Genomic DNA, 12,328 nt, shown 5'->3' with positions numbered 1-12,328 from the left:
GCCAGTAATTAAGAATTTAGACAACCTTGAAAAGTGTTTAGTCCAAACAATACCCGGATGTGTATCATCAGCACTAAGGCTTTTTGTCATTTCCTGTCCCGTAACACTGAACAGAGTGTATATTCCCATCCTTAGTGTCCTGGGTTACTCACTATTGTGTTAGAGTAAATATGCTAGATTACTTCACTTCCTGCTATCTTCGAATAGCACTGCTCTTAGTCATATCCTGAGTTCCCCAGGCGGCATGATACATTGTTCTCTTTTCTGTCCACTTTACCTGACTGAACTGAATAGTTTGTTTTCTTTCCCCCAGTTTGTTGGCCTATACAGAGCAATATGTGGAATATGACCCCTTCATCACACCAACCGACCCCTCCAACCCCTGGATCTCAGACGACACCACTGTGTGGGAGCTGGAGGCCAGGTTTGTCTTCTTGGACTGTCTTTTTTACTTTTTATCTGTGTTGTTTTACACTGGTACAAGTATAGTGTGTGGTACCAGAAAATGCTTTGTAAGTTGAAAACCATCTCCTGAGGGATGTCAGGTAATAATATAATGATTTGTAGCTGTGTAGTGTGTACTGTTCACTGAGGTTTACCTCTATACACTGTGGTGTCTGACTATGTGTGTCTCTCCCCAGTAAGGAGCCAGGTCAGCAGAGGGTGAAGAGGTGGGCGTTCGGAATCAATGAGGTTCTCAAGGATCAGGTGGGGAGGGAGCAGTTCCTCAAGTTCCTGGAGTCTGAGTTTAGCTCAGAGAACCTGAGGTAGGGGATACAGTGCATACACATACACATAACACACATGTATGCACGTACGCCCCCACATGCATACACTCACTTCCTTTCTCTCACACAATCATAACGTATCCTTGCATAAACTTTCACGTTTCCTGTACTCCCTCTGCTGGTACTTCTCTGAACTGTTTTGCCCAGGGGTAATCTTTAGGTCCATCTGGTAATGTAACTAAGTGAGAGTTGATATTATCTAACTGAGTGAGAGTCAGAGGTGAAATTTTACACCTAATATGTCACATGAATTACCCTATAATTAGATAGATGTGATGTTATCACCAGCAAAGGACATAACTGAGTACTGAAAATGAATTAAAATACAGTTGAAGTCGGAAGTTTACATACACTTAGGATGGAGTTTGTTTTTCAACCACTCCACACATTTCTTGTAAACAAACTATAGTTTTGGCAAGTCSGTTAGGACATCTACTTTGTGCATGACGCAAGTAATTTTTCCAACAATTGTTTACAGACAGATTATTTCACATATAATTCACAGTATCACAATTCCAGTAGGTTAGAAGTTTACATGCGCTAAATTGAATGTGCTTTTAAACAGCTTGGAAAATTCCAGAAAATGATGTCATGGCTTTAGAAGCTTCTGATAGGCTAATTGACATCATTTGAGTCAATTGGAGGTGTAACTGTGGATGTATTTCAAGGCCTAACTTCAAACTCAGTGCCTCTTTGCTTGACATCATGGGAAAATCAAAAGAAATCAGCTAAGACCTCAGAAACAAAATTGTAGACCTTCACAAGTCTGGTTCATTCTGGGGAGCACTTTCCAAATGCCTGAAGGTACCACGTTCATCTGTACAAACAATAGTACGCAAGTATAAACACCATGGGACCACGCAGCCGTCATACCGCTCAGGAAGGAGACGCGTTCTGTCTCCTAGAGATGAACGTACTTTGGTGTGAAAAGTGCATATCAATTCCAGAACAACAGCAAAGAACCTTGTCAAGATGCTGGAGGAAACAGGTACAAAAGTATAAATATCCACAGTAAAACAAGTCCTATATCAACATAACCTGAAAGGCCGCTCAGAAAAGAAGAAGCCACTGCTCCCATAAAAAAAGCCAGACTACGGTTTGCAACTGCACATGGGGACAAAGATCATCCTTTTTGGGGAAATGTCCTCTGGTCTGATGAAACAAAAATGGAACTGTTTGGCCATAATGACCATCGTTATGTTTGGAGGAAAAAGGGGGACGCTTGCAAGGCGAAGAACACCATCCCAACCGTGAAGCATGTTGTGGGGTGCTTTGCTGCAGGAGGGACTGGTGCACTTCACAAAATAGATGGCATCATGAGGCAGGAAAATTAAGTGGATATATTGAAGCAACATCTCAAGACATCAGTCAGGAAGGTAAAGCATGATCGCAAATGGGTCTTCCAAATGGACAATGACCCCAAGCATACTTCCAAAGTTGTGGCAAATTGGCTTAAGAACAACAAAATCAAGGTATTGGAGTGGCCATCACAAAGTCCTGACCTCAATCCTATAGAACATGTGTGGGCAGAACTGAAAAAGCATGTGCGAGCAAGGAGGACTACAAACCTCTGAGACTGTAGAGGAAATTGATAAATTAGCAACTATTGTATAATCGATATTCTGAATGATATTCTAAAACTAATTTTCACATGGTGCCCCAGGTTAATGAGTTCATATTTGCCTGATTAATTTAATCACGCAATTATAAACCGCCAATCATTTGATGATCAGCAGTCGTCACATTAACTAATACAACGTCACGACACTTGCTTGGGCCAAGAAACACAAGCAATGGACATACAGTATGAAACATTTCTGGGATCTTTTATTTCAGCTAAACATGTTGCGTTTATTTGCGTTTATCATTTTAACTCCTCTATTTTGCCTTTCTCTATCACTCTTGAGGCTAATATAGGACTACCAACATATTACATGTGTGCATGCTTGTGCATGTCTAGTCTAGGAAAAGCCGTTTTCTCACCATGGATTCTTAAAGGAATTTCTGTATATTATTAGAGATTTTCTCTGGAAATATTTGTCTGATATACAGTTGAAGTCGAAAGTTTACATACACCTTAGCCAAATACATTTAAACTCAGTTTTTCACAATTCCTGACATTTAATCCTAGTAAAATTCCCTGTCTTAGGTCAGTTAGGATCACCACTTTGTTTTAAGAATGTGAAATGTCAGAATGATAGTAGAGAGATGGATTGATTGATTTCAGCTTTTATTTCTTTCATCACATTCCCAGTGGGTCAGAAGTTTACATACACTCAATTAGTATTTGGTAGCATTGCCTTTACATTTTTTTACTTGGGTCAAATGTTTTGGGTAGCCTTCCACAAGCTTCCCACAATAAGTTGTGTGAATTTTGGCCCATTCCTCCTGACAGAGCTGGTGTAACTGAGTCAGGTTTGTAGGCCTCCTTGCTCGCACACGCTTATTCAGTTCTGCCCACAAATTTTCTATAGGATTGAGGTCTGGGCTTTGTGATGGCCACTCCAATACCTTGACTTTGTTGTCCTTAAGCCATTTTGCCACAACTTTGGAAGTTTGCTTGGGGTCATTGTCCATTTGGAAGACCCATTTGCGACCAAGCTTTAACTTCCTGACTGATGTCTTGAGATGTTACATCTACAGGTAAACCTCAAAATGACTGAAATTATGTCAATTAGCCTTTCAGAAGCTTCTAAAGCCATGACATTATTTTCTGGAATTTTCCAAGCTGTTTAAAGGCACAGTCAACATAGTGTATGTAAACTTCTGACCCACTGGTATTGTGATACAGTGAATTATAAGTGAAATAATCTGTCTGTAATCAATTGTTGGAATTATTACTTGTGTCATGCACAAAGTAGATGTCCTAACCGACTTGTCAAAACTATAGTTTGTTTACAAGAAATGTGTGGAGTGGTTGAAGAACGAGTTTTAATGACTCCAACCTAAGTGTATGTATATTTCCGACTTCAACTGTATGTCTGTTACTTGAACTCTGTGAAATATTTATTTGGGCAGCAATTTCTGAGGCTGGTAACTCTAACTTAACCTCTGCAGCAGAGGTACCTCTGGGCCGTTCTTTCCTGTGGCAGTCCTCATGAGAGCCAGTTTCATCATAATGCTTGATGGTTTTTGCAACTGCACTTGAAGAAACTTTCAAAGTTCTTGAAATTTTCCAGATTGACTGACAATGTCTGAAAGTAATGATGTGCTGTCGTTCCTCTTTGCTTATTTGAACTGTTCTTGCCATAATATGGACTTAGTCTTTTACCAAATAGGGCTATCTTCTGTATACCACTCCTACCTTGTCATTAAACAACTGAGTGGCTCAAACGCATTAACAAGGAAAGAAATTACACAAATGTACTTTTAACGAGACATACCTGTTAATTGAAATGCATTCCAGGTGACTACCTCATGATGTTGGTTGAGAGAATGCCAAGAGTGTGCACAGCTGTCATCAAGTCATACTACATGATTTCATATGTGTTATTTCATAGTGTTGATGTCTTCACTATTATTCTACAATGTAGAAAATAGTAAAAATAAAGAAAAACCCTTGAATGAGTGTCCAAACTTTTGACTGTTACTGTATATAAATTATATATATATTTTTTTTACACACTCCCTGTGTTGTGTCTTGCAGGTTCTGGCTAGCGGTCCAGGAGGTGAAGAAGAGGCCAATCCGGGAGGTCCCGACCCGGGTTCAGGAGATCTGGCAGGAGTTCCTGGCCTCTGGAGCTCCCAGTGCCATCAACGTTGATTCTAAGAGCTACGACAAGACCACCCAGAATGTCAAGGACCCTGGACGCTATGCCTTTGAAGACGCACAGGTAACGCTATAATAATATGTCAGTGAACTTTAAATAGGCAAGTTACTGACTTATGTATCAGCTGAATAAGCTACTATACTGTTCAGTACATTCATCAGAACAGAAAGTATTCTGGAACGTTGAATCGTATCAAGGGTTCTTACTACGTGACCTGTGGTTGAACCATTTCCTTGTGGTTGACAGGATCACATCTTCAAGCTGATGAAGAGTGACTCCTATAGCCGCTTCATCCGTTCCAGTGCCTATCAGGAGCTGTTACAGGCCAAGAAGAAGGTAAGGTCTTCAAAGCCTTAACCTGCCAGGCTGTCTGCCCTGCTCTTCCAGGCCTGGGGCCTGGAATAATGACATTGGTGCCTCCAGCAGTGAAGGAATTACTAGCAGCATTTGCACATGCCATGAAAATGCCTCATAAGCCTGTAAGGTTGGTTGTGATGATGGGGAAATTCAAATTATAGTTCCTTCATGATTTGCAAAATATGGCTTATCTACATGGTCTCAGAGCCAAGCATATTATATGTAAAAATCTGTGCCACTCCATGTAGTATGATATGTTACTTTACTTTAGGTTACATAACATTGGCCTACCAATGTAATAGCAGTCATACAATATAATACGAATTGTAGGAAGTATAGTATCCTATGTCTTGACCTGTTTAGTATGATATATTACTTTCGACTGTTTTAGTATTTTATATTACATTTGACTGCCTTAGTATGATGTGCTACGTTAGGTTAGGGGTTAAGGTTCGGGTTAAGAGTTAAGTTAAAGGGTTAGGGTTAGTGGAAGGGTTAGCTAACATGCTAAGTAGTTTTAAATAACAAAAAAGTACTAAGTAGTTGCAAAGTTGCTAAAATTTTCCGTGATGAGATTTGAACACACAACCTTTAGGTTGCTAGTTGTTTGCATTATATGCCTACCCATCCACCCTGACCAACCACCCTCCTTTTGTTTTTCCTTAAGTAATCTACTGTCAACCCAAAAGTAACAGATCATACCAATTTGAATATCACAGATTAAGGTAGGCCAATGCAATTTTACCTAACGTAACGTAATATATCATACTAAAATGGAGTGGCACGGATTTCTGTAAAATAATATACGTTTTGCTCTGAGACCAGGCTGGGCTTATGGTTTGTGTTATGTTAAGTATCATTGTATAATTCTCATCGTAAATACATCAGCATTTCCTTATATTCGCTATTATTTCTCAAAGGGACTCTCCTCACAGATTAGTTTGTTTCCTTCACTTTTCAGTTTCAGCTCTGTCTTTCTTTTCTGTCTTTCCCTTTATTTTTGTTTCTTTTCTCATATTTTTTTGGTTAAGTAGGGAGGCATTCAGGACCGTAGAACTTCATTTGAGAAATTCACTCAAAATGTGGTAAGAGGACATGGCTTTTTCTGGTCGACCAACGGGCCTGTTCAGATAAAGCTCCCTCCTTCCCTCCTTCACCTCTGGGCCCTGTCATGGACACTGACATATTGACGTTTCATGACCATCTTTTTCAGGACCTTGTCAATATTTACCTCTCCTTTCCATCCCTTTGTACTTTTATGTTGCAATTATGTCGCCAAGTTCGCCTAGATTCAATCAGGTCAAGCGTTAACCGGCAATAGCCAACACCCGCTTATCTGATGGTTTTGCAAATGCTCTTGATCATTGGCACCAGCCACACGTTCCACTCACGTTAGAAGTTCAGAGTGAGAAAGTGTAAGCTATTTAGAAATAATGATGCTCGGGTCACGTGATGCAGCGAAGCAAGGAAGAAGCGTGACCAAGAGCTCCCGAAAAATCTTTAACAAACTTATCCTAAAACTTGATAACTTCACCCATACTGATTACCACACTGTAGCCAAGAGTGGTGATATGCCTACGAGACAAAAAAAGGCAAGGGAAGCACTGAAACAGACCAAGAAACGATGGAGAAAGAACCTATAACCATGGCCTCCTCGGAAACCCAAGATGGCATCATGACATCTCAGGAAGAAGCTAGGCTAGCTCACATCCTCAAAGTGATCAAAGAAGGCAATGACTCCCTTACAACACAATATAACTTGTAAACAACTGAGTTCAGTTGCTCCATCTCAGCACAGTTGGCTGAAATCAAAAACTCCATCTCAGGTTTGGCAACGTCCATCAGCACGCTAGGATCACGAATGGAAGAAGCTGAAGAGTGCATCAGCAATGCTGAGGACAGGCTAGACGGAATGGGGACGGAACTACAGAAACTGCGCAAAAACAACGAGTACCTGATGATTAAGGTCGACCATTTGGAAAACTACAGTAGGCGAAGCAACATTAGAATTATCGGCCTCCTTGAGGGCTGTGAGGGGACAGACCCCATTGATTTCTCCGCTGCCATTATTCCCACCCTACTGGGCAAAGAACAATTCGCTGATCCCTGGTTGTCGAATGGGCACACAGGTCACTCGCCCATCACCTAATCAGAAACCACGATCCCGCAGCCAAACACTTCAAGGAGAAAGGAGTGATGCTGCACAACAAGGAGGCAATTAAATTATTTCCAGACATGAGTCCCATGATGGTCAAACACAGGAAGGAATTTGACCAGGTGAAAAAATAACTTACCTCCAAGAACATTCCCTTTGCACTGCTTCAACATACAACAATGAGAATCATCCATGGCGGACAGAGAAGATTCTTCAAAACGCCCAAAGAAGTCGCAACATTTCTCTGTTGACTGCAGGCGACCGGCTCAGGACATGGTTGATTGGTTAGCGGACTGGGTTAATTTCACTTCTAGCTGGGCTGTGTCCCACTAGCCTGCCTTATTACTTGCATAACCGGTTCAGACTGCTTTGCTGGATTATACTATAGTTTACTGACAGATCAATGAGCTAAGATCCCAATATCCATGGAAACAAACTATTTGTTTTTACCAGAGTGACATTGTTTTTAAGTTGTTATTTGGGACAGTCATGGTCCTCAGAGGCATCAAAATGATTTGTGAGACTATTTTATATGGCTAAGCCATGATGGCTTACATTTGTATTTTGCATTCTGTCATAGTAGGTGTGTTGCGATCAGTACTCCCGTTATTGGTTTGGTTTTTGACTTGCATCATATAAGGATGGGTGAAGAATTCTACATTTTTGTTAATTTACTGGGCTCGAGCTCCAGGTTCACGTTCACGTTTGTCTTCATGTTAGAAATTTCATTTAGGGGATTTGTGCAGGGAGTATTCAAGAACAGCACTGTGGGGAGGAGGGGAGTTGTTTTGTGAGAGACCTTCACTTTATAATATGTGTTTGAKTACAGGCTCACCGAAAATAGGCAATAGAATATTTTACACTTACTCCTGACATTTGCATTATTATTTTGAGTGAACAATATGGTTAAGATAGTAAATCATACATCATTAAACGTTAATGGACTGAACAGACCTGTTAAARGAAAACAAGTCCTTATGTACTTGAAAAAGCTAAAGACTGATGTTGCATTTCTACAAGAAACACAGCAGGGGCAGAACATAAAAAGTTGGAGGCAATGGGTAGGACAGGTCTTTGCCTCTTCATTAAACACAAAGACTAATAAGAATTTACCCTTCTGTGCAATGAAAACAATTATTGATCCCTGGGACGTTATGTAGCAGACCACCGTAGTCCCTGTGCCCAAGGAAGCGAAGGTAACCTGTCTAAATGATTACCGCCCCGTAGCACTCACGTTGGTAGACATGAAGTGCTTTGAAAGGCTGGTCATGGCTCACATAAACAGCATCCTCCCTGATACCCTAGACCCACTCCAATTCGTATACCACCCCAACAGATCCACAGATGACGCAATCTCAATCGCACTCCATACTGCCCTTTCCCACCTGGACAAAAGGAACACCTATTTAACAATGCTGTTCATTGACGACAGCTCAGCGTTCAAAACCATAGTGCCCACGAAGCTCATCACTAAGCTAAGGACCCTGGGACTTAACACCTTCCTCTGCAACTGGTACCGGACTTCCTGACGGGCCGCCCCCAGGTGGTAAGGGTAGGCAACAACACCTCTGCCACGCTGATCCTCAACACTGGGACCCTGAGGGGTGTGTACTTAGTCCACTCCTGTACTCCCTGTTCACTCATGACTGCGTGGCCAAACACGACTCCAACACTATCATTAAGTTTGCTGATGACTCAACAGTAGTAGGCCTGATCACCGACAATGATGAGACAGCCTATAGGGAGGAGGTCAGAGAACTGGCAGTTGTGGTGCCAGAACAACAACCTCTCCCTCAATGTGAGCAAGACAAAGGAGCTGATCGTGGACAACAGGACATTTTAGGGCTGAACATCAACGGGGCTGTAGGGGAGCGGGTCGAGAGTTTCAAGTTCCTTTGTGTCCACATCACCAACAAACTATCATGGTCCAAACACACCAAGACAGTCATGAAGAGGGCACGACAAAACCTTTTCCCCCTCAGGAGACTGAAAAGATTTGGCATGGGTCCCCAGATCCTCAAAGTTCTTCAGCTGCACCATTGAGAGCATCCTGACCGGTTGCATCACCGCCTGGTATGGCAACTGCTTGGCATCTGACCGTAAGGCGCTACAGAGGGTAGTGCATACGGCCCAGTACATCACTGGGGCCAAGCTTCCTGCCATCTAGGACCTATATAATAGGCGGTGTCAGAGAAAAGCCCATAAAATTGTCAGAGACTCCAGTCACCCAAGTCATAGACTGTTTTCTCTGCTACCACACGGCAAGTGGTACCGGAGCACCAAGTCTAGGACTAAAAGCCTCCTTAACAGCTTCTACCCCCAAGCCATAAGACTCAAATGCCACCGGACTATTACATTGAACCCCCCTCCCTCCATTTGTTTTGTACTGTACACTGCTGCTACTCGCTGTTTATCTATGCATAGTCACTTCACCCCTACCTACATGTACAGATTACCTCAACTAACCTGTAACCCGGCACACTGACTCGGTACCGGTACCCCCTGTATATAGCCTCGTTATTGTTATGTTATTGTGTTACTTTTTATAAATGTTTTATTTAATTTTTTACTTTAGTTTATTTGGTAAATATTTTCTTAACTGTTGGTTAAGGTTTTGTAAGTAAGCATTTCACGGTAAGGTCTGATTCCTCAAGGTAGAGGAATTTCACTCTTAGTTGGAGGCAACTTACATTTTTGTCTGGATCCGATTATGGATAGATCCTCAGTTAAAGTTACCCAAATGCACTCTATCATTTATGAAAGACTTACATTTGAAAGACACATGGAGACAGCTCCGTCCCCAAGATAGGGATTACTATTCTACTCTTGTTCGCATAACTCTCAAACCCGGATTGATTATTTTCTCCTTTCAGCACAGGTAACCCATAGAGTTGGGGAAACTGAGTATTTATTCAGAACTATCTCAGATAATTCTTCCCTCACACTTTCTGTTTGGATGCCGGATGGTGCCTAAACCCAGTTCTTTTGAAACATGCAGAATTTTGTCAATTTATCAGAGACCAAATTATATTTTTCTGTGAAACAAACTACCTGTCCACTCCCAATAGTTTTGTATTCTGGGATACATTGAAGGCCTGTCTTAGGGGTCAAATAGTTTCCTATACCAAAGGTCTCAAAAAGAAATGCACTGCTGAATTGAATTAATTGGTGAATTAAATCCTATTACTACAGAAAGAACACCAAAAATATGTCTGTAAAGAAACGGACCACTCATTGGTGAATACAAAACTGAAAAGACTATTCTTAGAACGTGGTAAAGATATTTTTGGGGCAGAAAACACATAAAGTCTTAGCCTTGCAGATAAAAGCTGAGGAGAATTCGAGAACCATCAACTCTATTGAACACATAACAGTCAAGTGTCTCACAACCTGGAAGAGATTCATGATTAATTTAAACAATACTATTCTAAGTTAGACACTTCTGATGGAACGGAAACAGCAATGATATACACATTTCTGTCTACAATTGAAGACCAAAACGAACTAGATCTGCCCTTTACAAAAACAGAAATCGTTTTATAGGGAGTTGAAGGATTTGCTTATTGCTCTCTTGATGGATGTTCTAAATGTATCTGCTGAGACGCAGACCCTTCCACGGCTTTTATAAAAGATACATAAAAAAATGTTGTCAATTTTCTACAATGCTCTTCCTATAGGCCGATCTTGTTCCTCAATGCTGACTATAAATCGATTTCTAAGGTGTTGGCTAACAGATTAGGACAATATTTGCCAAACCTGATTACAACCGATCAAACAGGCTTTATACAGAAAAGATCCTCCACATATCATTTGTGCAGATTATTCAACGTAATTCACAGTGTGAGGAGTGATCATAGTATAACAGTATCTCTAGACACTGAAAAGGCTGGAGTGGCCATACSTATTCAAGGTCCTTGGTAAATTTAACTTTGGTCCTTCGTTTGTCAACTGGGTTATGACTTTATACCAAAAACCGCAAGCTAAGATCACCACTAATGGCATGATGTCAGCCACATTCCCACTCTTTAAAGGTAGTAGACAGGGCTGTTCACTTTCCCCACTCCTTTTTGTGCTAACCATAGAACCCCTTGCAGAGGCCATAAGAACAGATCCTGGCCTAAAGGGCTTTCAGGTAGGCCAGATAACGCACAAGATGTCATTGTTCTTAGACAACATTATTTTGTTCCTCTCTGACCCGACCGGATCCCTCTCAAAACTACAAAAGTTTTTGGGTACATACAGCTCTATGTCAGGTTACAAAGTCTAGGTGGATAGGTGGATTGAATAGGTGGATAGATCTGCCTCTTACATTATTTGGGAGAATTAGCTGAATTAAGATGAACGTTCTGCCTAAGATGAGGAATAACTTCAACATCAAATGTACAGAAATCGCCCTGTCACTGCAAGAAAATATGTTGCATTGACATGGAAATCAGATTCCCCTCTCCCAATTWCAAGATGTCTCTCTGAAATGAATAAGAMTATTCCTATGGAGAAGATTACCTATGCTTTAAGAAATAAATTCAACAACTTCCTGAAAATATGACAACCCTTCCTGGACTATATGGAAACACTTCCAATGGGGTTGGTGGATGTGAGCTTGTAGATCGATGTAGCTATTGTCTCTTTGTAATTTACTGTTTGTATTGCTTTGTGAATATGTTGGTCTCTCTTGTCATTTGTCATATTTAGTCATTATTATTATTATTACTATTCTAATTCAATTTTGTAATTTGTTTTAATTTATTTTTTATTTTGTGGGGTGGAGAGGATTGAATTACCTTTTGTTGTAGTACCTACTCTTGCTGTATTGTATTGTTCTGTTGAATAATTGGAGAAACAAAATCCCACCCAAAATAAAAATTATAATAATGATGCTCAAATTGAAAATCATTAAACTAAATAATGAGGATTTCTATCAGCCTAATCAAGGTGTAAATTATATCTCACATTCCAGTGTATAATGGCGGGAGCTGCTTGTGGATTTGACAGCTCTAAAGCAGTTCCAACTCCAACACCATCGAAACATCAGCTATGCGGATGTCGGCTTAAGCGGATCTAATTGAATCCGGCCCTAAGAGATTTGTTCCTTTGAACACAATTATTGTGTTTCATTTGAGAAAAGTGCCTATATATTTCATGATTAACTGATTGATAAGACATTTAATATTGAAAACAATAATTTTGCAACAATGGTAGTTAGACATTCACCATTACATTTCAAGAGCTAGATGCAATAGGAGCACAAGTACACTACC

General features: G+C 40.7%; 1 protein-coding gene across 2 annotated transcripts in view; it reads left to right on the top strand.

Moving 5' to 3' along the window:
* rgs7a (regulator of G protein signaling 7a) overlaps positions 1-12,328 on the top strand; it is a 103,426-nt gene that overhangs the window by 89,024 nt on the left and 2,074 nt on the right. For both annotated transcript variants that reach the window (XM_024008689.2, XM_024008690.2), the window contains exons 13-16: positions 314-424; positions 642-767; positions 4,435-4,621; positions 4,805-4,894. In XM_024008689.2, coding sequence (XP_023864457.1) covers positions 314-424; positions 642-767; positions 4,435-4,621; positions 4,805-4,894 — 514 coding nt within the window. The remainder of the gene's footprint in view (positions 1-313; positions 425-641; positions 768-4,434; positions 4,622-4,804; positions 4,895-12,328) is intronic.

This window comes from Salvelinus sp. IW2-2015, linkage group LG18 (genome assembly GCF_002910315.2).
Source record: "Salvelinus sp. IW2-2015 linkage group LG18, ASM291031v2, whole genome shotgun sequence".
In the NCBI taxonomy this organism is placed as follows: Eukaryota; Metazoa; Chordata; class Actinopteri; order Salmoniformes; family Salmonidae; genus Salvelinus; species Salvelinus sp. IW2-2015.
This window is presented reverse-complemented; position numbering and strand designations above follow the sequence as displayed.